Genomic DNA, 27,937 nt, shown 5'->3' with positions numbered 1-27,937 from the left:
AAAACTGTGAAATTAACTGGAAATACAAAAGTTATTCTCAATTATGTTAAAACTCATGAATAAATATATTTGTTTCATCTAATTGGGATAGGAATATGTAACACTTTATGGTTAAATAGCATCCAAAATATTTTTCCCAATGAAGACAACTTGAATTGAATCCTTACTTTTCTACTTATTATAGAAAGTGACACAGCATATAATGTCCAACTAGTAATTCAGGTCAACATCACTTTTTATGCAAAGCCCTGCATGGAAAAATAACTGGAAGACACATAAGAGTGAAAAAATGAAACAATACTGAACTGGTCCGCTTAAGTTTACAGAGCTTAGATAGACAGAATACAAGACTCATGTTCAAACTTGCTTAAGTGAAGAAATGATCAATGACAGACTAATGATGCTTTCAATCTTTCTGGTACATTTTATAACAGCTAAGTGTTTATTGTCTCCACATCTGGAGTAAGAGGGATTCCGATACGAACTATTATTAGTATCTTCAAAGAACAGTACATATGTTAAACCTTTAACAGTGTAAAGCAGAAAGTATTTCAACCTATGTTACTAGCAGTTTACCGATTCCTCATGGAGAAAAAACACTGCAATTTATTTTTCATAAGAGTATCAGTTTGATAAAATCTACAACTTGTTTTTAAATAACTTAGCTCCCAAATCTGAGTATACTATGAGTATTTCTACTCTAGAATTAGCAGTAAACCAAAAATGACTATCAAAATCAAAATCTTAATTCATATTCATCGATTTTTTTTAGGTCTGGGAAAAATCTGTTATTGAAAAATTTCAAGTCAAAATATATATTAAAGGTTGTCAGAAATGTAGTCTCTCCAAAGGTATGAAATTTAAAGATCAAAGGAAAACATTTTACATCATTAAACACATTCTATTGTAGAGATTTTACAAAATTAAAAAAAATTATACTAAGGCTTTAATATAAAGAAGTGTGTCTACAGGGTGGGGCTACAGTCTTAGTTCCCCTATAATAAAAAGGGGAGAACCAAACTTGAAAAGTCTTAATCGTTTTTATTTCAAGAAATAAGTCAGTAAATGTAAGGTTTGTATTAGTCTTTTATATAAAGTAACTTCATTAACATCCCTGCATTTTACTGTCTTTACTTAACGTATACTGTATGTACAAACTGTTGTCTTCTCTTATATAAATGCAGACTTAACCTGTCCATGAGCTCCAGTTAGCTCAAAACCTGGCAGATTTACCTCACCTATATACACATTTATATATAGCTTACCTCTGTGTGTGTTTATGTATATATACAGATTATATTAATATATAGCTTAACTGATCTATATATTAGTTTCGGGTGAGGGTAGTGGTAGAAGTGGCATTTGGAATTTTGTCATCTAGGTCTTCTGAGACATGTAATCCTTAAGAAAAACAAAAGGTCTCAAAGAGACTGACGGTCAACTATGGAAAATCAGACACTAGGAATTATAAAAGGAGTTATCAAGAACAGGCTATGGAAGGATGAATTCCCTGAAGTCTTTATAACTGTATTCAGCATCAAAGTGGTCAATAGGCCCCAAAGCACTTCACAGCTTAAATCAAAAGTTGGACTTCCTGCTTATCTAAAGGCATTAATCTAATATAAATTTGCTTTGGGGAATTTCATTCATGGTTGTAGAGGGTCAAATATTCAAAAGAAAATAAAACTTTTCATCAAATTTAAAGTCATATTATAAAGTTATGATTAAGTAATAATGTACGAACTCTAGGAAATAGTGAAGGACAGGGAAGACTGGGGCACTCCAGTCCATGGGTCACAAAGAGTCAGACATGACTTAGCAACTGTACAACATAATTCATGATCTATTGAGAAAATTAATGACATCATAACCAGTTTATGGTCTTAGTTTTTATGTTCTTAGCTAAGGCTAGTCAACATTAAAATAGTGAAAATATGTACAAATGTTCACAGCATCTTAGGTTTCGTCTCATTTCTAGGCTTGAACACATTACTTAGAAAGTTTCTCCAACTATCTCATACCTGAGGAATTTTAGAATCCTGTAAAGAGCTATTGCCCTTATTTCTTGGACAACTCTCAGATTCCAAGTCTCTACATTACCAAAAATAGAACTGACTGCAGATGAAGCTAAACCATGTGAAACATTCCCTACTCCCTGTCAGGGAAATAACCAATCTCCTACCATTATGCTAACCAATGGTGTGTGTACTCAACTTTCCTACTAATATTTCTATGTGAATTTCATGGATATGTTCCACTGTAACCAAATCAGAATTATCAGAAATCCTCAGTGAGAAAAGAAAATCATTACACATCTAGTAATCATTATGTTTTAATTAAAACAGACTTCTTTAAGCAGTATGCCCCTCCCAAACTCATTTAGAATATGATTTAGAGGGAAAAAAAGGCAAATAATTTGTAGTATAAAAACACTGTACTTAGAGTATTAAATTTCAGGTACATAGATTTATAAAGCATCATAAAAAAGTGAGGAACTGGCTATTTAACATACGTTTGTATATACATATGTATATATGTATGTATGTGTGTTACAATATATAGTATAGACACACACATACATATTTCTTTGTTTTCAATGAAGGTAATAAGGACGTGAGAAAAGCCTGAAGATCCTTCCTATACAAGGGATGTTACAGTTTGGGTCCTGGTTCCCAATAATCTGTTTAGATCCTAACCTGCAGCTACTTAAAAAGAAACAGGATAATTCTAGCCTTCTCCTTAGGACCTTTGTGCCCTTAGGTATTTACTCTCAGCAACAGTCTGTGGTACCTGAATTACTGCAATTGGAGGAAGGGACAGGTCATACCAAATCAGCTGGAAATACATTTAAAGGTTAACATTTTCTTGGTGTGAAGCTAAAGACATTATCCCCCCCGATCACAATCCTTTTCAAGATCCAAAATAAATCTGCTATGATCTACTTCACTTCCATCAGCATCAAAAAAGAACTGATTGCATACTCAAGATTCCTATTTTCATGACTGAATATACTTAAGACAATTTCATTACTGAGTACATTTTCTTAATTAAAAGATACACATTATTTCCTCCTAAAATAGAACAAGCTCTTGATTACAAACATGGCTGTATGTGGTTAATCACAATAAATCTGAATTTCAAACCAGCTTGCTAACCCCCTCCCCACACTTCTGCTCTGTTCCCCTTTTGAAAAATCACATGTACTAATAAAAATGTAAGCTATTTTTCTTGGGAGACATGTGAAGGGAGTACAGTAATAGAAACAAATACTCCAATGATGCACCATTTTGTATTACTTCTAGAAAATATTTTTTTTCACTATTGTTAATTAAAAATATAAGATTTATACACTTAGAAATACAAACATTAAAGCTGTCATTCTAACATCAGCCAGTAAAACCTTTGGTTTTTAGACAATCTACCCATTGCTATATAATGCAACTTCCCTAAGGTATTTCTAGATGTTAAAGCTAGACTCTTCTACAATATCTGAATTATTCAATAGTGGCAGTGTTCACTAGTCAACTGGATTTCTAACTGAATTGAGGAACACAGTCTATTGTAGGAGCCTATTTGCAGTTATATTCTATGACATTTTTTGCTGTTAAAATCTGTTAAAAAAAATCTAAAGAACGACTTCACGAGACATATAGGTATGGGATTATAACTTTTTCTATATCTGAGTAAACAGAGGCTCAGAGTTAACGGATTTGCCAGAGGTACTTCAGAGTTTCACCTATTTTGACCAACTTCCTGACCTTTACTCCAGTCCCTATTTATCCTTTATTATCCCTGATTTAAAAGGAGTATTTACATGTTTAGCTATCATGCTAATTACTCAGGAAGGTAGAATCACAAAACCTTTACATCGTCTGCCTTATCTTCATAACCCCTAGGCCTGAGTTTATATATTATCTTTTAATGGACTCAAGCCTAGCACCACTAGAACATCACAGATTTCTGCCAGTACTGTATTAGCTAAGGAATGATCTTAAACTGTAATAGGCGTGTGTTTATTTTAATGTGCATTTGTGAACCATCAAAAGTCATCTTGGGTACCACAAAGGGTGAGTGTATCACACTTGAGAAACACTGCTTGAGGAATCATTTTACTTTTATTGACTCCCAACTTTGAGCTTCTTCCAAATGGTTCTAGTCAGGCTTTCTGAAGTAACGTAAGTCTTTGTCCACTATAAATAACTTCCTTCAAACACCTGAAAATTCCAGTTATGTCTTCTCTTAATTTTATATTCCCCAAACAGATCCAGCTTCTTCATTTATGCACAAGACATGATTTTTACTCTTTCAAAGTCATTCTGTCACTGTTACCACCCGTTACCATAACCGACTTTTACTGTCAGGAACCGTTCTAAATACTTCATGTGAATGAAATCACTCACTTCTCACAAGATCCTTCTGAGGCAGGCAGAATGCTGTGTCTCTTTTACACGTGAGGACTCAGAGACAAAGGGAAGTTTGGTAAACTGCCCAAGGTCACACAGTTAGAAATAGCAAACTCTGGTTTAAACCCAGATAACCTGGCTCCAGAGTCTGTAATTCCAACCACTGCCAACTATTGCTAAACCACCACATGGAAGTAATACTGATGTAGAATTTATTACCAATATTGATTTTAAAGATCAATAATATCAGCTATGCTTGTTGGTTAAATAATATTACTAAATCAGTTGCCTAATGGTGAGTTAAATTTGTGACAAACTAAAAAGAGCAACAATTTAAAAAGCAGGTCTATGTACTGAAATGCTATAATTTCTTTAGTCCATCAATAATATTTCATAATAACTCAGTGTAGGCAGAAGTTTGATATTAATATCCCTTAATTCTCACTTCTCTCTTCAATAACCTTGACATCTACAAAAAACCCTACATTCTTAACATTTAATACTTTCTTACCCTATAAATATACCCTATTTTCTGCCCTTGCTTTTCCTCTTAACCAAGGATCCCAGATAAGCAAAGCATTCTTTTTTCCTCTCTGGATCCAGTTGTTTCTACTAGCCTAAACACTTCTGATGTCCTAGATTCATCATCATTTTTCTCCCCTAGTCCCTTGTCAGAAGTTCAGAATTTCCAGGATGGCTTACTGTACTGAGTATGTACTATAACTCTAAAATGGAATTCTGTAAAGGATGTTAACATAAAAAATAAAAACAGATTTGTCCATAAGATGTAACTCCTGCCTGCCTTAAATTTATTATTCTCCAAACAAATCCAACTCTTTCATCTATTCACAGGACATGATTTTTTTTTTGAAAATATATATTTAATAAAATATGACTAGGTCTACTATGGGATGGAACACTCAACATCTAGATTATTTATAAAGGTTTTAGACAACTGAAGAAGTCAATTAGTTTAATAATGTTTAGTGCAACCGAAAGTATAAACTGTAAAAACAGTGTGGCTACTAAGCTCTGCTCACACAGAACCAACACATTCTATTGTGATTACGATATACTTCTGAATCATTCTATTTTACTATGTATTCAGCAGTCTAAGAACATCTGTGAATGATCTAACAAATTATCTCATACAGCACTTTCCTTCAGATAGACTTTAACAGAATACGTGAAACATATGCAAATTCACTTTTCAACTGAATAGCTTTTCTTAGAAGTTAAAAATAGAAATGTGAATGACCTTTATTTACCACACAGACTGTTTCAAAAGAATTTAAGGAAGTCAGGATATCAGCATATTAAAAATGTAGCATTACCTAAAGTTATTATTTTATACATCAAGCCATAAAAGTAATAAAGATTATGATCTATTTTCTGTTTTGTAAACTCAATTTCAACAATGTAATTTTCAATCACAGATTTAGAATTCAGAGACCAGCTGCTTAAATGATGATATGGTTTGTTAATTCCATGGTAGAGAAAAGGCCGCATGAAGAGGTCCTGGAATGTAATTTTTAGTGCCTTTTTGGTCAAAGTCTATGGACTGCTAGATCTCTGTAAGGCCTGGCGTGAACATGATCTCAGTCTAGAGTGCAGAGTCTGTTAATACTGTGACAATTCTACTTCTAACCATCCTGGAAGATCCTCAGGAATAAATAAACCAGTGATTAGACTAGGCTAGCATGTGGTGGGTGCTCAGTACAGAAGGGTCAAATGTTGAACAAATCAATCTGTCACGTCACTTAACACTTTGCTTCTTCAATTCTTCTTTTATTCCTTAATCCTATCTACCTTGACTATCTCCTAGGTAGCCTAGACTTTCTTCCTATTTTTCCATCTTTACTTAATATTAATTTTTACTTAACACTGGAGTTCACATGGTCTAGCTTCACACTGTTTTTTCACTCTTTGTTTCTCAACTTCATTGCCAACTTTTTTCAGCAAAGCTTTAGTTGAAGAAGTGTCAAGCCACTCTAGCAATTAATTATGTATTTTAAAGGAAGTCCTATACTATCTTTACCATTCCTTCTTCATCCTCCTTCCCTCTTCTCAGACCTGCCCCCTGAACATACTCTACAATAAATAAGTGATCTTTAAAATTAAAAAACAAATAAATAAATAAAAGCAACCTTTGCGAAGGGTATTTTAATCCTGCCGTGTCTACTCCAAAGTCATGGAAGTGCTAGGTACTGTGACTCCAAATGCAATATTTGTCCAACAGAAAGAAAACAACTTTAATGAAAGTCTATTTATTCTTTTTCATGAGAGTAAAATTCACTGTGTAAACTTTCTAACTAGAATAAATTAAGTATGACTACTATATTTAGAGAATCACCAGTATATTTCCTAGTTGAACATTAACACAAGTGTTATAATATATAATAACAGTTTCTACACACTTTGTAAATAGCATCTCATTTCATTCTCATAATGAACTTTGAGACTGCTATTCCCATTTCACAGATGGGAAGCTAAGGCACATGGAAGTTACTTGACAAGTTAATACAATAAACTGGAAAGCTGATATTTAAACTCAGAACTGCCTCCATAGTCATAGTCATTGAATTAAATCATGCTGTCAAAAATATACTTCAATGGCTGCTTTGCCAGTGAGAATATGCTCAAACTCCTAATTCTATTTTCTATACAGGAAAAGTTGCAGCTTCATTTTTATACTTATAAAATGATTAACTTGTATGTATGGGGAAGGTTTAGAGAAACATGTATTCAGTCATCTTTATATACATCAATTGAAAACATAAAATGTTTTTATAAAAACTTACCATTTAACATCAATAGATTGTCAGTTCCTGGATGTGGATAGCTCAATCGACCTTTAAAAAGATGGGAAAGGGAAGTTTGAAGATTATGGAGCTATTTGAAAAGCAAAAAAAAAAAAAAAAAGGAAGGGGAGTAAGGAGAAGAAATTTACTGAGCACAGTACAGTTCTTCAGGAATAAAAAATTAATGTTTAGTTTAAAGTTTATTAACTGAAACTATCTTTGGAAGTTGAAAACAGTGAACTTTAGTTCTCAGAATATAAGAGCACAATGTGATTTGGGAGCAACCCTTACAGAATCAAGTTTTCTTTTTTTGGAATGTAAAAACAATGTAGGTATCCGAGTCTTTCAAACTTAATACAGGATGTGAAAATTAAAAAAAAAAAAATTCTCAAATCTGTTTGTAATTCTCTCTAAAGATCTATTTTCCCAAAAATCATATTTGAAGGACAGAAACTTATATTCTTAAAAAAACACAACAAAATGTCAAAAAAACCCACAAAGCCCCCAAACTCTTCTCAACTTGCTCTTGAATTCAATATGATTTTATAAGCTGAATTTAAATAAAGCTTAATAAAAACACCTTAAAGGTTTTACCACAAATAAATTGGAAATTTAACAGTTTGATATTGTTCAAAGTTTATAAATGAGACAAAAATAAAAACATAAAAAATGCAAATATTAAAGCTTAGGAGTATAATACTTCTTTTTGAGTCATCCTTCATTAGGGAATTTTGCATTTAGAAAAATACAGAAGGGACGACTACTATATACTGCTGTGGAAGAGAAAAAAGTTGTACATGAACAACTGCTGTAGTTTTACATCATAATATTTATTTGATTAAATCCCAAAAGTGAGGATGATCATTTGTTTGTAGTCCATGAAAATATAGGATTTTCCTCGAATGACTGAATCTTTGATAGACTATTAGAAAGGTACATTAAAATCTGCTTAGGAAACTTTCAAAAATTAAATATCTGTGAGACTGCATTCTAGCAACTTTTAGCACAGCCCTTGAAAAAGACACTATGACAGAGTGCAAGTGTATTGATACCAGAGGGAGAAACCAATGGCTGTCAATGAACCTGACAGGATTTGTAGAGTACAGAGTAACTGCATCACCTTTACCGCCTCAGCAAGTACTTTATACTCGAAGGGTCCTCTCCAAAATATCCCACACAAAACAGATACTTTCTACTGGCTTTCAATTATGAAGTTAAAGAATTTTATCATCTCCAGTGCAAGAGCAAGTGGCAAAGGTAATCCAATTTTGACATTAAAACAGGTAAGCAGATATATACAGATATATAAGATACTTATATAAGTATATAAGGTAGTTATATATCTGCAGATATATAAGCAGATATATGTATACGTATCTATACACATAAACACACACACATCATCTGAGTTCTAATTTAACTACACACTTCGTTTTCACACTGAACTTAAAATAAATGTTTCTGACCTTCAAAGGACAATTTACCAGCCCTTACTGACTCCTAAGTTTCATGCAGCATGACATTAGTTAACGGAATGCCATACAAGTAAGTTTATTGATGTGCTTTAGTATGCAGTGAGAAACAGGAGAGTAAGTACAAAGGGCATAAGATAAAAGAGTTAGGAAGCAGAGCTCTCTTGAACTGGATATTTCAACAGCGTGGAACATTACTTTGAAGGATCATAGTTTATTTTGGAAATATGCCTATTTCTAAACATCTTGTTGCAGACGACCAAATTTAGAGAACAATTTAAGGCTACAAAAAAACCACTGTTATACTGAGACTGAAAACCGAAATCCCTAACAAAGTGGCAACCTGTATTGCTCTGTTCAGTATAACAAGTTCATTAGTCTGTACACTGATGCTAAGGATACAAACACTAGTGAGATAGTCTCTGCTTATGATGCGGTAGGTGAGACAGACACAAATAAACAATTCCAATACACTTAGCCAAGGGTAAAGAGTTATGTACAGTAGGCTATATTAAAAAAACAAAAACACAAATGAGTATTTAACCAAGTCCAGGGATTCAAGCAAGATTTCCAAGAAAAGTAAACTAAGCAAAGCCTTAAGCCTAGTTCCACTTCAAAAGACACTCAACTTCCAATTGCCACATAATTATCCTCTAATAGGTTCACTGTTGACTTTATTTTTCATCATAAGACACAGGTAACAAGATATTTTCATTACTAATAGTCTTTTGACTTCTTGGCTTTGAATGGACTTAAAAGGCACACCTTATGTGAAAAGTTCAATAAACAGATATTCTATTTGCAAATGGATAGATATGCGTAAAGATGTTCTAAAATATAATTCTTCAAAGAAGAAAATCTCTCAAGATAATAAAATACTCCAAATTGAAATAAGCAGATTTAGATTTGTTTTAAAATTACCCAGTTACTTTTCCTCTACCATAGTGAAATACTAATACATCTTTTACAAGTAAACTTTCACAGCTCTATTTTACATGTGAGTAAGTGTTAGTTGCTCAGTCATGTCGGACCTTATGTAGCCTGCCAGGCTCCTCTGTCCACGGGATTTTCTAGGCAAGACTACCGGAATAGGTTGCCATTCCCTTCTCCAGACGATCTCCCCAACCCAGGGGTAGAATCCAGGTCTCCTGCATTGCAGGCAGATTCTTTACCATCTGAGCCATAGGGGAAGCCCATCTATTTTACAAGGGGTAGTATTAAAATTACTTTCATTAAGAATCTGCCAATTGACAGTAATAACTAACACTGGAGGTTTTATGGGCTTCCCTGGAGAATGGGATTGGCCTAACCCACTCCAGGATTCTTGCCTGGAGAATTCCACAGACAGAAGAGCCTGGCAGGCTACAGTCCATGGGGTTGTGGAGAGTCAGACACCTGCACTTGGCAGGTTTATGATGTACCAGGAGCTTTTCTTGGAGAAGGAAACGGCAACCCACTCCAGTATTCTTGCCTGGAGAATCCCAGGGACGGCAGAGCCTGGTGGGCTGCAGTCTATGGGGTCGCACAGGGTCGGACATGACCGAAGCGACTTAGCAGCAGCAGCAGGAGCTTTTCTAAGTCCTTTACAATGAATTACTTAACCCTCACAACAATCCTGACTTAGGTACCATTATCTTCCCATTTGAAGATAAACCATGCCACAAAAAGTTAAACATCTTGCCCAAGATTACAGTACTGGCAGGATTTGATCCAGGCAGATTAGCTACATACTTAATCACTATCTTATGATGTCTTCCTAGCTAATAACAATCTGGATCAAAATATGTATGATTGGTTGTACAAAAAAATTCATTCAATGAAAAACTTCACAGAATGATTATGCAGCATAGATAACTTATCCTTTAATACAGAAAAAAAAAAAAAAAAGCCACATTGCTATAAAACCAGTTTCCCCCTGTTGTCTAAAGGCCTGTGACACAGAGGTAGTTGTAGATTAACACTTGTTTTGTCAATACTAGGACACACAAATGGGCAAAAAGGAGACTTTCCCAACCTTTCTTGTTGTTAAGTGTGCCCATGTGTCTAACGTGTGGTCAACAAATGTAAAACACAACTGGTAAATGAAGTTTCTGGGAAGTATCCTTAAAAGGGAAGCTCTTCCCTTTTCTTGATTGTTTCTCCTGCTTTCTGGAATGCATATGCAATGGCTCAACCGCATCAGCCATCTTAGATCATGAGGCAGAAGCTGGGTGTGAAGACTACAAGACTGAAGGACCCCAGACCCATGAGAACCACAACACTACTTCTCGGAGTCTTATGTTTATGTAAAAGAGAAAATGCCTATCATATTTAAGCTACTTAGGAGTTTTCTCGGTTATACCAGAAGTTAACTTTACAGATAAAGTCCTCTAGCAGTGAGTTTGAGCAAATTAATTGGCCTATTATTTATGAATGTAAAAATATGACAAAATATAGTAACGTCATGATGGTTTTAACATATCTAAAGAAATGGGTATATACTCCCACTTGGTCTCTTTTACATTAAAATACTATAAAATTGAAAAATAATTTTGAAAAATCTGTATTCTTAGGTGTTGGTGAATAACTAGAAGACCTACAGTACCTTAAAAATTGTCTTATTAGTCTATTATTATTTTAACAATAGGCATAATACATATACAAAAAGACAATTCATATTAGCCATTTCAGATGCACATTCAGTTCAGTTCAATTCAGTTGCTCAGTCGTGTCTGACTCTTTGCGACCCCATGAATTACAGCACACCAGGCCTCCCTGTCCTTCACCAACTCCCGGAGTTCACTCAAACTCATGTCCATCCAGCTGGTGATGCTATCCAGCCATCTCATCCTCTGTCGTCCCCTTCTCCTCCTGCCCCCAATCCCTCCCAGCATCAGGGTCTTTTCCAATGAGTCAACTCTTCTCATGAGGTGGCCAAAGTACTGGAGTTTCAGCTTTAGCATCATTCCTTCCAATGAACACTCAGGACTGATCTCCTTTAGAATGGACTGGTTGGATCTCCTTGCAGTCCAAGGGACCCTCAAGAGTCTTCTCCAACACAGTTCAAAAGCATCAATTCTTCGGCGCTCAGCTTTCTTCACAGTCCAACTCTCACATCCATACATGATCACTGGAAAAACCATAGCCTTGACTAGATGGACCTTTGTTGGCAAAGTAATGTCTCTGCTTCTCAATATGCTATCTAGGTTGGTCATAACTTTGCTTCCAAGGAGTAAGCGTCTTTTAATTTCATGGCTGCAATCACCATCTGCAGTGATTTTGGAGGCCCAAAAAATAAAGTCTGACACTGTTTCCCCATCTATCTGCCATGAAGTGATGGGGCCAGATGCATATTACTGCATCAAAAAACACTGACAAATATGATAACTGCATACAACTTACCAACTATAAAGATAAATTATTCACAAGGCAATATTTAAAGATATGTGATAAGTTAAGCCAATATTAGACTATTCATATATATATTCATATATATATATATATTTATTGATATTTTATCAGCACGTAAGTTCTTTCTCCAAACTACTTACTACCAACACAAAGAACTTATTAGTGATAAAATGATAACATTTATTTCATGTTTCCTTAGATTTATAAACATTCTTTTAAAGTTAGAGAAATATGAATTAGAAAGGATAGAATGAAGCAATCATTTCCCCAACATTTCTTAATGCTTGTGTATTCTCAAATTTAAAGCTTCTAGTTAATGAGAAGATAGCCATTTGATGAGTTTAGTTGCTAAGTTGTGTCCAATTCTTTTGTGACCTCACAGACTGTAGCCCAACAGGATCCTCTGTCCATGGGATTTTCTAGGCAAAAATCCTGGCGTGGGTTGCCATTTCCTACTCTAGGGGATGGCCCTGACCAAGGAGTTGAATCCACGTTTCCTGCATTGGCAGGCGAATTCTTTACCACTGAGCCACTAGGGACGCCCACTCGATGTAGCATCTTACTTCCTTTCCCTGATACCATATTCTCTTGGTTCTCCTCTGTCAGCAGCCACTCCTAAGGTCTTCTTTGCAAGTAATTTATGTTCCTCCTCTTCTCAACCCTTAAATGCTAAAGCTCCAGTGGTCAATCCTCAGACTTCTCTCTCTACACGGCTCCCTAGATGACATTGCTGCTAAGTCTGCTAAGTCACTTCAGTTGTGTCCAACTCTGTGTGACCCCATAGACATCAGCCCACCAGACTCCCCCGCCCCCAGGATTCTCCAGGCAAGAACACTGGAGTGGGTTGCCATTTCCTTCTCCAATGCACGAAAGTGAAAAGTGAAAGTGAAGTCCCTCTCTTAGCGACCCCATGGACATCAGCCTACCAGGCTCCTCCATCCGTGGGATTTTCCAAGCAAGAGTACTGGAGTGGGGTGCCATTGCCTTCTCTGCTAGATGACATTATCTGCTACCAAAACTTTATATGTCATCTCTAAGCAGATTACACTCACATTGTATCTCTTAACTGCAACTCTCTACCTTAACTCTGTATTTCCCCAGATTAGTATACAGCACTTTTTCCCAGTAGTTTGCTCATCTCCAAACTTTGGGTTACCTTATTCCCCACTCTGACTAATCTGTGTATAAATCTGTCACCTGTTCTCTTATCAACACAGAGCCCAACCTGACTACTCTTCACCAGCTCCTTCACTGTCTGCCTGGCCTAAGCCATCCCCATCTCCTCACAGACGGCCAGAATAACCTCATGGTCTTGTCTCCACTCAGCAGTGATCCTTCTAAAACCTAAGTCAGCTTATATTGCTCTATTGCTTAAAACCCTCCCCCACTTATCTGGCCCCTCATCATCTACCATTCTAACCACAATGGCCTCTGCTATTATCCAAACATAGCAGGCGCATTCTCATTTCAGGATCTGTATACTTCCTCCCCTTTTTGATCCAAAATGCACTTGCCTACATATGACCAAAGTCACACCTCTCACTTCAGTTAGGTCTTTAACAGATGCCATCACAGACCATCCTGTCTAAAGCAGCAGCTTCATTCTTTCTCTGTGCCCTTGACACTATGCTTCTGCCTTCAAACAGAGGCAGATTGACAACACTGATTCCTGTTGTCTCTGTCTTTCATTAAACAGATCCATGAGGGCAAGACTGTCATTTTTTATTCCCTACTCTATCTCTAGCATGTAACACAGAGCTTGGTACATAACAGATTCAAATATTTATTAAATGGATGAAAAAAAGTCTCATTCTGTTATGTGAACTATGACCTTGATCTAAAGCACAGTACCTAAATATGCATTTGTATGTGAGACAGGGAAAAGACATTCTCTCAGTGAACGGAAAAAAAAAAAAAAATCACAAAACAAGCTTTTATCAATTCATTTCTTAACCCCTTAAATATGGGGAGGGGAGGGAAAAAGACAAGTCCTATTTTTGCTCTTTGCCAAGATTAATTTTTCCCATCTCCACAAGTGTTTTCTTTTTCTTTAATGAATGCATCCAAAAAATGATCTTCAAAGCCCCAATATTCACAGTTAATGATGCCAACAAATTTCTCATTAGTGATGAGAAAGGTGCTGAACAACAATGCCACACGTTCTGCCAACTCTTTTAAACAGAAAAAAAAAAATCACACATCAAGAGTTTGAATTAGAATAGTTAACCAACTAATAAGAGAAGTGGTATGGTGTGGTGGTTCAAAGCACAAACTTAAGAACTATTAAATTCCACCAGCTACTAGCAATGAAATTTAGATATTTATTATTAGTAAGCCACCACAATCATCGAACTGTAAATTAAGGCTAAATATCTACCCTTAGTTGTGATAAGTAACTAAATTAATCCATATATGTAGAGTTCTGAGAACAGAGCTTAGCATGTATCAAAAGTTCAATAAATGATAGCTATGATATGTTATATATTGGGTACATATATTAAACCAACACACATACACAACACTCTTAAATAAGAACTAATTCTTCTTTTTTATGTGCTTTAAACAAGGCATTGCTCCCACTGCTTTGGTAGACTCTTCTCATATTTCTTTCATTATCTACATTTCACCTTTATTTTGAAACCCAGTTAGGAAAAAAAAAAATGGTTCACAGGAAGCCTGGTAAAATCCACTCAGAATGTGGTCATTACCAACCTTGAATAATTTCAGTCTCTGCTCAGATCCAAAAGGCAGGACAGTCATTCCTGACCTCACTCCCAAATCTGAATGCATGCCTCATAAAAGCCTAAGAATAAGATCATACAAATGTAGAAAAGACCCTTAGATCCAGATTCCAAGAAAGCAACAGGATCATTCCTTACCTTCATCTAATAAAAGCCATCAGTCTACTTTAGTTTCCAGGAAAATTAATCAAGCTAATTCACTCATAAATAAGGATCCCATTATAATTTTCTTCACCTAATATTTATAACTTTCAAAACATTTATCCAACTAATACTAGACCATACATTAGGAGGGCTTCCCCGGTAGCTCAGCTGGTAAAGACTGCAATGCAGGAGACCCCGGTTTGATTCCTGGGTTGGGAAGATTCCCTGGAGAAGGGACAGGCTATCCACTCCAGTATTCTTGGGCTTCCCTGCTGGCTCAGCAGGTAAAGAATCTGTCCGCAATGTGGGAGACCTGGGTTTGATCCCTGGATTGGGAAGATCCCCTGGAGGAGGGCATGGTAACCCACTCTAGCATTCTTGCCTGGAGAATCCCCATGGACAGAAGAACTTGTGAAGGCTACAGTCCCTGGAGTCTGTAAACACCAAGGAACATAGAATATGAATAAGTTTTTTTTTAAGTATAACCACAGAGAAAGACAAAAACAATAAAGGGCTAAACTTAAGTCGTTAATCATCTGGTAAGATAATGTTTTATTGTAAAATCACTTCAATAAAACTGGTACTAACTGATATATGCAATTAAATGTTAAAATCATGTTGCACTAGTGGTCACAAAACTTTAAATTATAAAAGGGTTTATTAACAAAAGTAATATTGAGAATAACAAATGGACAATCAAACATCATCAGTGATAGTACAAACTGACATAAAACTTAAAAATAAATTGGCAAAAGTGGGGGTGGGGTGGGATGATTTAGGAGATTGGGATTGACCCAGACACATTACTATGCATAAAACAGATAACTAATTAGAGCCTGCTGTATAGCACAGGGAGCTCAGTGCTCTACAGTGACCTAGATGGGAAGGAAATCCAAAAAAGAGAGGGTTTTTGCATACATAGAGCTGATGCACTTCACTTTACAGCAGAAACTAACACAACACTGTAATGCAACTATACTCCAATAAAAATTAGTAAAACAATAAACTTAGTCATGCTTAGGGAATTAAGACTGCTGGTCATCACCATGGTCTGATTCCACAAGAGTGGGAAATCTGTGAACTATCTCAGCAGCAGCAGACATCAACCAAGGACCACAGGTCAAGTAGCAACCAGGCTTTCAAAAGACACTGTTTTAGAGCCAGAGAAAGGATTCCACTTCCAAACTGAGACTCTGCCCCTCACTTATGAGTTTCCTTCCTTCTTATGCTTATTGAGACAGGCTGGGACCTGGGACCCTTTGCTGCAGTGAGCTCACCTGCACAAAGGTCTATTTGAGCATCAGAATACAAAGAAACCATACGGAACTAAAAATAAAGTGCCTACATGTGCAGTTGCAGCACATTATGAACAATAAGATACAAAAAAAACTCAACTGCCACTTCTGAGGCATCAGGAGCAAAAGCACAGTACTGTGCATGATCTATCCCTGCACACAGCACCTCCAGGGCCACCAAGGGTGGGTGGACCACTTAAGCCACCCCCTGGCCTGACCCACAGATCCACCCCTACCTTCACCCCATTTAAAGGACTAGTTCCCTCCCCCCTCTCAGGGAGCATAGGAGAGAACAGTAAAAATCTGTTATTTGTTTTCACTCCCTTTTGCTGTAGCAGGAGTCAAAATAAACCTTGCCTATCATGGTGGCTCAGACAAAGTAAAGAATCTGCCTGCAATCCAAGGGACCCAGGTTCAATCCCTGGGTCAAGAAGATCCCATGGAGAAGGGAATGACAACCCACTCCCGTATGCTTCCCTGGAGAATTCCATGGACAGAGGAGCCAGACGGCTATAGTCCATGGGGTTGCAAAGAGTCGGACAAGACTGAGTGACAAATACTTTCACACTTTGGGGGGAAAAAAAAGTTGGCAATATGCGTCTAGTGCCTTGAAAACAAATGTAATGTCTATTCTATGGAAATAAACTCAGAAAAAGCTCATTGACTTTCATTTAAAAATTTAAATACCCAAATGTACAACAGTAGGGGAATGGTTATATAAACTTTTTTGCATGCATATAAATAATTTTAAGTTCTAAATAAATATTGATGAAAATTTTTTGGACCATTGTTTAATCTTTCAACCAATAATTCACTGAGCCTGTTCTATTTGGTTGGCACTAATACAGATGCTGATTCAAGATAAGGCAAAAACAGAAGTGGTCAATGCTCCCATGATACACTCTCATGTGAATAGAAATATACACTGAAAAAAAATAACTGAATCAGAAATAAATGAGAAAAGTGCTCCAATTGAAAATTTACATGGTTGCTTAGCAATCCTTACAAAGTAACCCACTACTGACCAGAGTGTCAAAGAGGCTTCACTAAGGAGGTACTTAAACCAGGGATTACAGAGTCTTCCAACTGAACATGGAGGAGTGAATACATGAGCTCATCTCTGCTGCTTTCTGAAACCCCTAAAATGTCAGCATAGAAGTTTTAAAGAGGCATAACCACCATTATGACAAAGAGAATTGGACAGGATCACAGAAGAATCATATCACATTTTCAAAAGCTGTGAACATGAATGGCTGATTGGTAGTTGACTGTGGAGACCAGAAATCACCAAAAACACTAAAGGCAACCTGGTGTGTACATGGGGAAGATTATCAAGAAATAAGCCATTTACTATAATGAAAGCCCCCAAAAGTTGAGAAATAAGCAGCTCTGGTTATCATTCAGAGTAGATATGAGTAGAACTGAAAACTGGGAGGTGGATGATTGGTTCAAGCAGAGACACCTGCAGCCCCTTCTCTGGCTCTTCTAAGAAGGCTAACTAGGCAGGACTACAGCTTCTAGGCCGAAGAATGGAAGACAGACATCCAAGTCCATTCCCCAGAACAAAAGAAAATGCATGAACACAGATACTGGGACATACAGATCCACTTACAGTAATGCTCACTAGATCATAAGCTGTAACTACACACAGTTTCCAATCACCATTTCTGTTTTATCTTTAAAAATGAATGGACAGCAAAGGATCATAAGATACTGAACAAAAGTCTCCAGCATGAGAAAAAAAAGAGAACAAAACCAAACAATTACAAAAGAGGAACTTGAAAGAAGCATAGACAATACAAGGAACTGGAAAAATAATAATGTTTAAACACTCCAGAGAAATAAGATCAAAGAATAAAAATAAGAAAGTTCTGAGAATTTTTCTAAATAGGGTCTTAAAAGTCATTCAGAGAAAATTTTTAAATAAAAAAATCATTAGAAGGATTGAAAGTAAGAGATGAGGAAACCCTTCCAAAAGTGAAACAAAATATAAAGTCATGGAAGTTAGAAACCAAACGTTGAGTATAGGAGACAATATTTCAAGAACAGCAATTTCAGAGAGGGGTAATATAAAAAATAAAAGAGAAGAAATTATTAAAAAAAAAAAAGGTAAAAAAATTTTCCAAGAACTGAAGGAAATTAATCTCTGAAATAGGAGGACTCAACTAATGTGCAGTACAAGAAATAAAACAAGAAAATGGAATGATAGAAGGAAAGATGGAAGGAAGAAAGGGGAAGAAGACAGACCGGTAAAGTCCCCTACCATCATACACAGGAAGACCCATATTCATTAGTACAAAAATTCAGAACCACAGGCATGAAAATATTCTAAAAGCTTCCAGTAAAAAAGTAAAATTAAAAAACAGAAAACAAGACAATCATACAAATGAACAGGTTTTAGAATGGTGTTAAATTTAACCCTGGAAGTAATGAAGCATTGCTTTCAACATTCTAAATCACTAATACATAATTCCACACGAGCCTATCATCTTATGTAGGTAGAATAATCATGTTTTTATACATACAAGCCTCAAAATTTATACCCCATCTGAAAGAAGGTTGTAAGATAGGCCCAATAAAACATATATAAATCATTAAGAAAGAACATGGAAATTAGGACATGAATCCCAAAGGAATAAGGAATTCTTGGGCTTAAGGAAACCACAAAATGACAGTTATGATGGGCTACAAGAATACTCACACCATTGTGGGCGGGGTGGGGGGAAGACAATTTATATGACTATTTGCTGTTTTTACATGTTCCAAGAAGCTTCAGTGTTTTACAAATATATTCTGGGATGAATTAGTGTATGTACTTAGAAAACTAAGCAAACAAACCAAAAGAGACAATGATAAATTCCAGGAAAAAGAGTTATATGAGACAGAAAATGTTACAGTACAAAACATATGAGGTTCATCTGTAAATAACATTTGTATTATCACAGTAATTGCATCCTCTAAAACAAAAGTGGTCCTAAAATAGTTTTCAGAGGACAAAGCAGTGAAAATGTTGGGGGTATGGGTAAATCAAAGTAGACAGTCTACAGACAATACCTAAAATGTAGGAAATATAAAGCATAAGCGCATATTATTTACAAATAATTATGCGAAGAATAGGTACAGTTGAAAGTGGCTACATCCAAGGAACAGAAATCAGAAGTAGACAGAGCAGAATGAAGAAAGACTTCTATTTTTTCTTCTATAAACCTTATGGCACTATTTTACCTTGTAATCTATGTACATATATTTTTTAAACTAACTTTTTGAAAGTTAACCAGGTTAGAGGGAAGGTAACTATTTGAATATCTCATATATCTTATGTTTATATATTTAAAAAAAAAAATGAGAAAAATTATATACCAAAAATATTAAACATGGTTATTTTAGCTTGTGGAATTATTGATAATTTAAAAACTTTTTCCCCCAAGTTTTTCCAAATTTCCTTTAATGAATACACACTACTTTTTGAAATAAGAAAAACATTTCAAAGAATAAAGTCCTATATCCTGCAGGAAAACCTTTCATTAGAGACTCAGATACTTTTCAAATACTTATTTCAAATACAAATAAGCTGCTAAAATTCATAGGCTCAGTTATCCCATGTATTTATCACTTCAGGTTCTATATAAAAAATATTCTTTCTGCTTTTATTTTCAATTTAAAAATAAGGGCTGTAAGCCCATATTTAAAGTTCTAGGATAGATGCTTTGCATGAGTAATAAACTTTTAATAAATACACATATGCTTTGAATAAATGTGATTTTTAAGAAAATTCATTGTTATTTCTGTGCAATAGTTTTTAGTTTTTAGAAAAGAAACTGTAATCTTATATAAGTCAAATCATTTAGTTGACTATTCAAAGATGCTTGGAAGAAATAACAACTCTAAATTTAATAATATTGTTGCTAAGAGAAATATTTAAAATTAAATAAAAATTTAAAATCTCTATCCATGATACCATATTTCAGATGAATCTTCTACAACAAGAATTTTTGCAATCACACTTTCAAAATTTCCTTTTCAATCTGCAGATAACATTGACAACAGAAGTTCTACTCTAATAAATTGTTCCGTTAAGATGAGCTAAATTCTGAATAGTTGGGGGTAAAGGTATCAAGTATGTCACAACAGTGATCACCTCTTAAAATCAGAACACATTTAATAAAATGTATATGGCTTCTATATAATTTAGTCCAAAAATAATTATTTTTTTCCTCTTTATCAAAGGCCAATGATCTACAGAAAAAGAAAACAAAATCAATGAAGTAAAAGGGAAAGAATATGTAAATTCTACTTATTCCTTTTTAAAATAGAAGGAAACATTTTACTTAAAAACTGAAAGCATACATAGCAATCTATTATCTTGTTGTGGAAAACATTCTAATAAAATGATTTTCATCTATACGTTTTTTCGGCACATGTGAAAATTTTGACTTCAAGCCACACAGGTGGCTGAAGAAAAGCAAAATGGTTCTGGGAAATACATGCCTCTCTATCAGAGTTATTAATAAGCTAGGGCAGTTTAAGAGGAGGGAAGTAACTATACTTTGACATGGATATTGCTGGTATCAGTTTTATTTTTCGCTCTACTCTATTTTAATAAAAACCACTCAATTTTTTTAAACTTCTTATAGATTTCTTTGATCTTGTTCTAATAGAGGAGAGTTTCTTAAAAGTGTACTCATCACATAACCTGCCATGGCTAATTTCTAGAACAGGGCCCTGAAGCTGCATGTTAAACATGCTCTCCAAGTCTGAAATAATTTTTTTTTTCTAATTATGAAATTTGATTGCTTTTTAAAGACTTTTTTTTAATATGGACAACTTTTAAAGTCTTTTTTGAATTTATTAAAATACTGCTTCTGCTTTATGTTTGGGTTTTTTTGGCCACAAGGCATGTGGGATCCCCAACCAGAGATCAAACCCACGCTTCCTGCGCTGGAAGGTGAAGTCTCAACTGCTGGACAGCCGGGCAAGGCCCCAGAAGCTCTTAAGCTCGAAAATGTAAGTTCTCACACCAGAATTTTAGAAACTGATACAAGTTATTTTGTGACTCTGTACTTAAATTGTAAACTGTGGTTTCAGCTGATGGGTCCAATGTGATAGTTACTGATGTGCTCAGACGCTCAGCCCTGTCCCACTCTTTGTAACACCATGAACTGTAGCCCACAAGGCTCCTCTGTCCATGGGATTTCCCAGGCAAGAATATTGGAGTGGGTTGCCATTTCCTCCTCCAGGGCAATCTTCCTGGCCCAGGGACTGAACCTGTGTCTCTCACATCTCCTGCACTGGCAGAGTTCCACAGAACAGCAAGGAGAGAGAAGAAAAGTCTTATTAAGTGAACAATGCAAAGAAACAAAGGAAAACAACAGAATGGGAAAGACTAGACATCTCTTCAAGAAAACCTGAAATACCAAGGGAATATTTCAGGCAAGGATGGGCACAATAAAGGACAGAAATAGCAAGGACCTATCAAAAGTAAAAGATATTAAGAAGATGTGGCAAGAATACACAGAAGAACTATACAAAAAAGGTCTTAATGACCCAGGTAACCACAATGGTGTGATCACTCACCTTGAGCCAGACATCCTGGAATGGGAAGTCAATTGGGCCTTAGGAAGCATTACTACCAACAATGTTAGTGGAGGTGATAGAATTCCAGCTGAGCTATTTAAAATCCTACAAGATGACGCTGTTACACTCAATATGTCAGCAAATTTGGAAAACTCAGCAGTGGCCACAGGAGTGGAAAAAAAAATCAATTTTCATTCCAATCTCAAAGAAGGGCAATGTCAAAGAATGTCCAAACTAATACAACTGAACTTATTTCACATGCTAGCAAGGTAATGTTCAAAATCCATCAAGCTAGGCTCCAGCAGTACATGAACTGAGAAATTTCAGATGTACAAGCTAGATTTAGAAAAAACAGAGGAACCAGAGATCAAATTGCCAAAATTCACTGGATCATAGAGAAAGAGAATTCCAGGAGAACATCTACTTCTGCTTCACTAACTATGCCAAAGCCTTTAACTGTGTGGATCACAACAAACTGTGAAAAATTCTTTAAGTGATGGGAATACCAGACCACTTGACCTGCCTCCTGAGAAACCTGTATGCAGGTCAAGAAGCAACAGTTAGAACCAGACATGGAACAACAGATTGGTTCCAAATCGGGAAAGGAGTCCGTCAAGGCTGTATACTGTCACCCTGCTTATTTAACTTCTATGCAGAGTGCATCACACAGAATGCTAGGTGGGATGAATCACAAGCTGCAATCAAGACTGCAGGGAGAAATATCTACAACCTCAGATATGAAGATGATATCCCTCTAATGGCAGAAAGTGAAGAGGAACTACTAAAGAGCCTCTTGATGAGGATGAAAGAGGAGAGTGAAAAAGATGACTTAAAACTCAGCATTCAAAATAATAAGATCATAGCATCCAGACTTGTAACTTCATGGCAAATAAATGGGGAAAAGTGGAAACAGTGATAGACTTTACTTTCCTGGGCTGCAAAATCACTGAGGATAGTGACTGCAGCCATGAAATTAAAAGATGCTTGCTCCTTGGAAGGAAAGCCATGACAAACCTAGACAGCATATTAAAAAGCAGAGACATCATTTTGCTGACAAAGGTCTGAATAGTCAAAGCTATGGCTTTTCCAGAAGTTATGTATGGAGGTGAGAGATGGACCATAAAGAAGGCTGAGCGCCAAAGAATTGGTGCTTTTAAGCTATGGTGTTAGAGAAGACTCTTAAGAGTCCCTTGGACTGCATGAGATCAAACCAGTCAATACTAAAGCAAATCAGTTCTGAATATGCACTGGAAGGACTGATGCTGAAGCTGAAACTCCAAAACTTTGGCTACCTGATAAGAGCAGACTCACTGGAAAAGACCCTGCTGCTGGAAAAGACGGAGGGCAGGAGAAGAGGGCAACAGAGGATGAGATGGTTGGATGGCATCACTGACTCAATGGACATGAGTTTGAGCATAGTCTGGGAAATAGTGAAGGACAGGGAAGCCTGGTGTGCTGCATTCCTTGGGACTGCAGAGTGGGACAGGCCTTAGCGACTGAACAACAACAACTTCCATTTTATACTAAGACGAGTGAGGAGAATATCAGAGAGAAAAGAAGTGTCTTGAAAAGACGCAAGAATTTAGTTGATACCACCAGGACCACTTAGCATTTATAGAGTCATTCCTTATTTCCTCAAGGATTATTTTCCTTAAAATAAGCAGAGATGTTTTTCTTCAGGAGTTTAGCAGTCAAGTGATAAAAATGATGCTACGATATACAAAAACACAGTAAATAAAAACATTTTCAAGGCATCAACTTCTAAAAATATGTCAATATTGAAAAATCATGCTCTAAATCCTTTTTCTTGAATTCCCCTTAATTGTTTAGAGAACATTAGTAAAGGCATTGTGACTTGCTGACACAGAACCTAAGATTGCTAAATAAACTACATTTCTTCCTGCTGTTCTCAAATAATCTTTTATGTGCTTAAATTTTTTGTTTGCCCTTATGATTTGGAGGAGGGGGTAGGCAATTTGGAATAAAAATGCTTACACAGTAAGACCTTTTTTGTAAACTGCTGAGGGCAGAGAGGGGAGAGAGATTAACAATAATCACTGACTTGTTCTTTTGTTTAAAGGGGAATGAATTGACCCACACATACAGAAAAAAGATCACAGATTATTTAACATAGGTATGCAAACACAAAACTGCAAAATCACAAAACTTTACTTGGCAAAGCATGATTTACTTTGACCATTAAAAGAATTCATAATTGTCCTTCCTATGAAAAGGAAAATATTTGTCAAAAATCAAGACAGTCACCAGAAAATGGATGTTCATGGTGAGTAGTCACTGCAGAATAAATAAAACAGATCCGTCAGTGCCACTTGTACTACGGAAAGCATAAAACAGTGTGTTAGTGTTCACAGTCCAGAGCAAAAGACTCCCCCCACCCTTAGAGGACTGGCTGAGCGGTGTCACACCCAGTCACCGGCAGGCAGCCCCAAAACAGCTATGCCAGGACAAGTCTGCTGTCAGCTCCTCAGTTACGACAAGCTCTTGAACACAACCTGCTCCCTCTGTCTAGTTGATGCTTTCCCCCCATATTGTTTCATCCTTGATTTGCTCAGGTTTCAGGTCTCACCTTTTATTTCTCCACATCTACCTTAGATACCTCCACTTATTACCTCCAAACACTTCATAGCCTCCCCTCCATAGTACTCTAATACTTACCGTTATATGTGTACATAATCGAGCCCACCAGGTTCCTCTGTCCATGGGATTTCCCAGGCAAGAATACTGGAGTGGGTTGCCATTTCCTCCTCCAGGGGATCTTCCCTACCCAGGGATCAAACCCGAGTTTCCAATGTCTCCTGAATTGGCAGGCGGATTGTTCTTCACCACTGTGCCACCTGGGAAGCCCTACTGTATGTTTATATTAATGTGTTATATGTATCTATGCATATCACACATGTAACTAGAAGGTCTCTCTTCCTCTTTGGCTGTACATTCCACAAGAACAGAGACCATGTCTGTTTCACATAACACACAGCAGGCTCTTGGATACTGCCTAGTATAAAAGAAAGCACACTTTCTGGAACAGCATGCATCCAGGGTTTCATCTATGGCTGCCATCACTTCACATCCTGAGAGCCTTGACAAGACCATTTCACCTGCCATGCCAGACTAGAAAGACCTTAACAGTAAACAGTGGAGGTTCTCTGCTGCCCTGTAAAAACCACTAGGCTTGCATTCTGGGCTGAAGCAGGGGCAGGAGGGTCCCTCTGTCAGTCTAATCAGTCAACAGTCATGCCAGTAACCGGGAGTGGACTTTTTTTGGATTCCAGAGGACTGCCTGATTGCTTTTCTGTCTACCAACATAAACCCTTACCTGAAGCAGTTTTTCTTTTCCTTTAGAACAGCAGAACCCAATGCAAATTTTGTTTCTGCCTTTCATCTCTCTGGGAGGCAGCCTCCATGACTGCCCCTGCTGCTCTTTGCCTCCCAGGACTCACAGCTCTTGGGCAACAGACTCCGCCCCAGCTGAGCAAGGTGATCTATGTGGCTAGTATGCTGTCATGGAAATGATAGCATGAGACTTCTGAAGCTAAATCCTAGAAGACACTGGGGCACCTGCTTCGAGCTTTATCATTTGCTCTGGGGGTAGGGGGGGCACGCTTGGAGGACACTTCGGCAGTCCTGAGCAGAGGTCCGTGATGAACTGTGTTCTCCTGCCAACAGCCTGCGCCAACTTGCCAGCCACGTAAGTAAGTCATCTTGGAAAAGGATCCCCCTCGCCTTAGTCAGATCTTCAGATGACTGCCGCCTCATTGTTCTGACTGCTACCTCCTAAGACCCTCACCAAAACTAACCTGCTAAAGAGCTTCTGAGTTCTAAACCACAGAAACTGCAGGTGATAATAAAGGTTCATTGTAGCTTCAAGCTACTAAATTTGGGAGTAATTTTTTATGCAGCAGTGTATAACTAATACAATCTTTCACCACTCAAGTTTGCACAGAAAATTTTCAAGAAACTGTCACCACTTACACAAAGGGAAATAAGAAATTCATTTTTATTTTCAGTTTTTCATTTACCCCACAAGTCTCACCTCTCTGTTCATTAGATTCCATATGGAAGACATAGCAACTGGTTAGATTATTGAAAAATATTTTAGAAGGATAAGATTTATTCTGCTTTTTTAGAGAAGAGAATTTTCATATGCTAAGTAGAGAACAGAACTTTCTGAAAGTGATGAAAAGATGAGATAAGAGAGATGGGATAGAGGCTGAAGTGATGCCCTAAAGATCAGGAATGGAAAGGAGGGGAAATAAATTCAGGGATTGGTTTCTTCTATATGTCACAACCTTGCTTTCCTAAATTTTTACTGATGCCCAGCCCCAAGAAACGGTGTAACGATCAGCGTGTGGGAGTAAGATACACAGTATGACAAATCCCAGGAGGCAGGGAAATTTGTACTAGTTATAAAAGAAAAAACTAAGTGACAGCACTTGGATATCAGGACGATTTTAGAAAGGTGCGTGCGTGTGGGTGTGCTAAGTCGCTTCAGTTGTATCCAACTCTGCAATTTCATGGATTGTAGCCCACCAAGGCTCCTCTGTCCATGGGATTCTCCAGGCAAGAATACTGGAGTGGGTTGCCATTCCCTTCTCCAAGGGCTCTTCCTAAGCCAGGATAGAACCTGCGTCTCTTACGTCCCTGCATTGGCAGGTGAGCTCTTTACCACTAGGGCCATCTGGGAAGCTCCAATTTTAGAAAGGTAATAGAACCAGTCTTATTTCTCAATTCTATGGAGAAGCATTCTCAAATGTTTTCTTTTGTTTTTTCTCTATTCCCTGTCATAATAAATGTGGAACATAAAATGTCTCAATTAGAAAGAGATGTGTTACCATGATTCCTAAAGGTGGTTAATGAGCCTTTTTTTCCTAACAGAAGAATTCTGAATTCATTTGAATATTTCAATTATTGATATTAAATTCCTTTTAGCCTCATACTGCTTCTGTTTTCTTTTTCAAAGTCTTCTTTCTAGGTTTCCTTCCATTTTTATTATAAAATATGCTAGAAAAACAGAAAAACTGGGATAATTAATAGTGAGTATATAATTAATGTTTTCTCTTAACATATTCAAAGGGCTTCTTTAAGGAAGGCTGGGAGAAACAATGATGAAAAAAGTTTAATTATCCACTGGTTACAGTTAATATTGACTTGATCAGTATTAGAATTTCTAAGCATTTTCTTTCTATAGAAGGCAAGGAAATCAACAGAGGGAAGGTCTTCATAATCATAAGCTGCTTGCCAGCTTCTATTCTTAAACAGTGGATCCAAGTGCCCTTGGAACTGTTGGGGTAACTGGGTTAAACAAACAAACAAACAAACAGAACCTCAAATACTCAAAAAACTAGGCTGAATTTGGTTACAGGCAATTTCCCTCAAAAAAAAAAAAAAAAAATAATAATAATAATAATCAAAGTCTAACTATCTTAATTAGTTTGTGAGTAGAATTAGCATCATTACACATCATTGACAATTACCAAAATCCCCTGAGCTTCTCAAAGTCCTCACCAACAAAGGAAACAAAAAGATAAGAAACTCCTTTACAAGCAAAACCCAGAGGCAGAACAAAAGTGTTGAGATAGCTCATCAGTACTGCCAGCTCAGCCAGAGCCATTGCCTTGCTGCCAACTCTCGGGTTCCAGAGTTTTTAGGCTGACTCTTATAAGGGAATCCTCGGCTTTACAGAATTAAAAAGAGAACAGTTTGAAAGACCCTGAGCCAGAACCAACCAGTTAAAGTGCCCCTGATTCCTGCCTGGCTCACAGAAACTGTGTAAGGTAATAAAATGTTTATTGTTGTCTGAAGCTGCTAAGTTTGGGGACTGTTCATTATGCAGCAACAGACACTAGTATTTCTCATGACTCAAGTTCACACAGTTTGCTAGATTCTCATCATTTATAATATAAAAGGCAAGAATATATTTTATATGAAGAAATATAAATCACTAACATGTAACATGCAAATGAAAACAAGTTTGTTAACACAATTTCTTCAGTTACAGTTAACTGTAACTGTGACAAGGCTGACAGTATAACGTTACGGGCACTGATTCTTTTACCTAATTTGCCCTAACTTTTATGACTAGCTTCTCTACCTCAAAAC

General features: G+C 36.6%; 1 protein-coding gene across 6 annotated transcripts in view; it reads right to left on the bottom strand.

The window, feature by feature from the left end:
• CPEB2 (cytoplasmic polyadenylation element binding protein 2) overlaps positions 1-27,937 on the bottom strand; it is a 68,797-nt gene that overhangs the window by 26,249 nt on the left and 14,611 nt on the right. For 4 of the 6 annotated variants that reach the window (XM_070372709.1, XM_070372712.1, XM_070372710.1 and 1 more), the window contains one exon: positions 7,205-7,255. The exons of the other annotated variants lie outside the window; for them this stretch is intronic. In XM_070372709.1, the coding sequence (XP_070228810.1) occupies positions 7,205-7,255 (51 nt within the window). The remainder of the gene's footprint in view (positions 1-7,204; positions 7,256-27,937) is intronic. 6 annotated transcript variants of the gene reach the window in all.

This window comes from Bos mutus, chromosome 6 (genome assembly GCF_027580195.1).
Source record: "Bos mutus isolate GX-2022 chromosome 6, NWIPB_WYAK_1.1, whole genome shotgun sequence".
In the NCBI taxonomy this organism is placed as follows: Eukaryota; Metazoa; Chordata; class Mammalia; order Artiodactyla; family Bovidae; genus Bos; species Bos mutus.
Note: the sequence above shows the minus strand (reverse complement) of the source record. Positions and strands in the feature narration are given on the sequence as shown.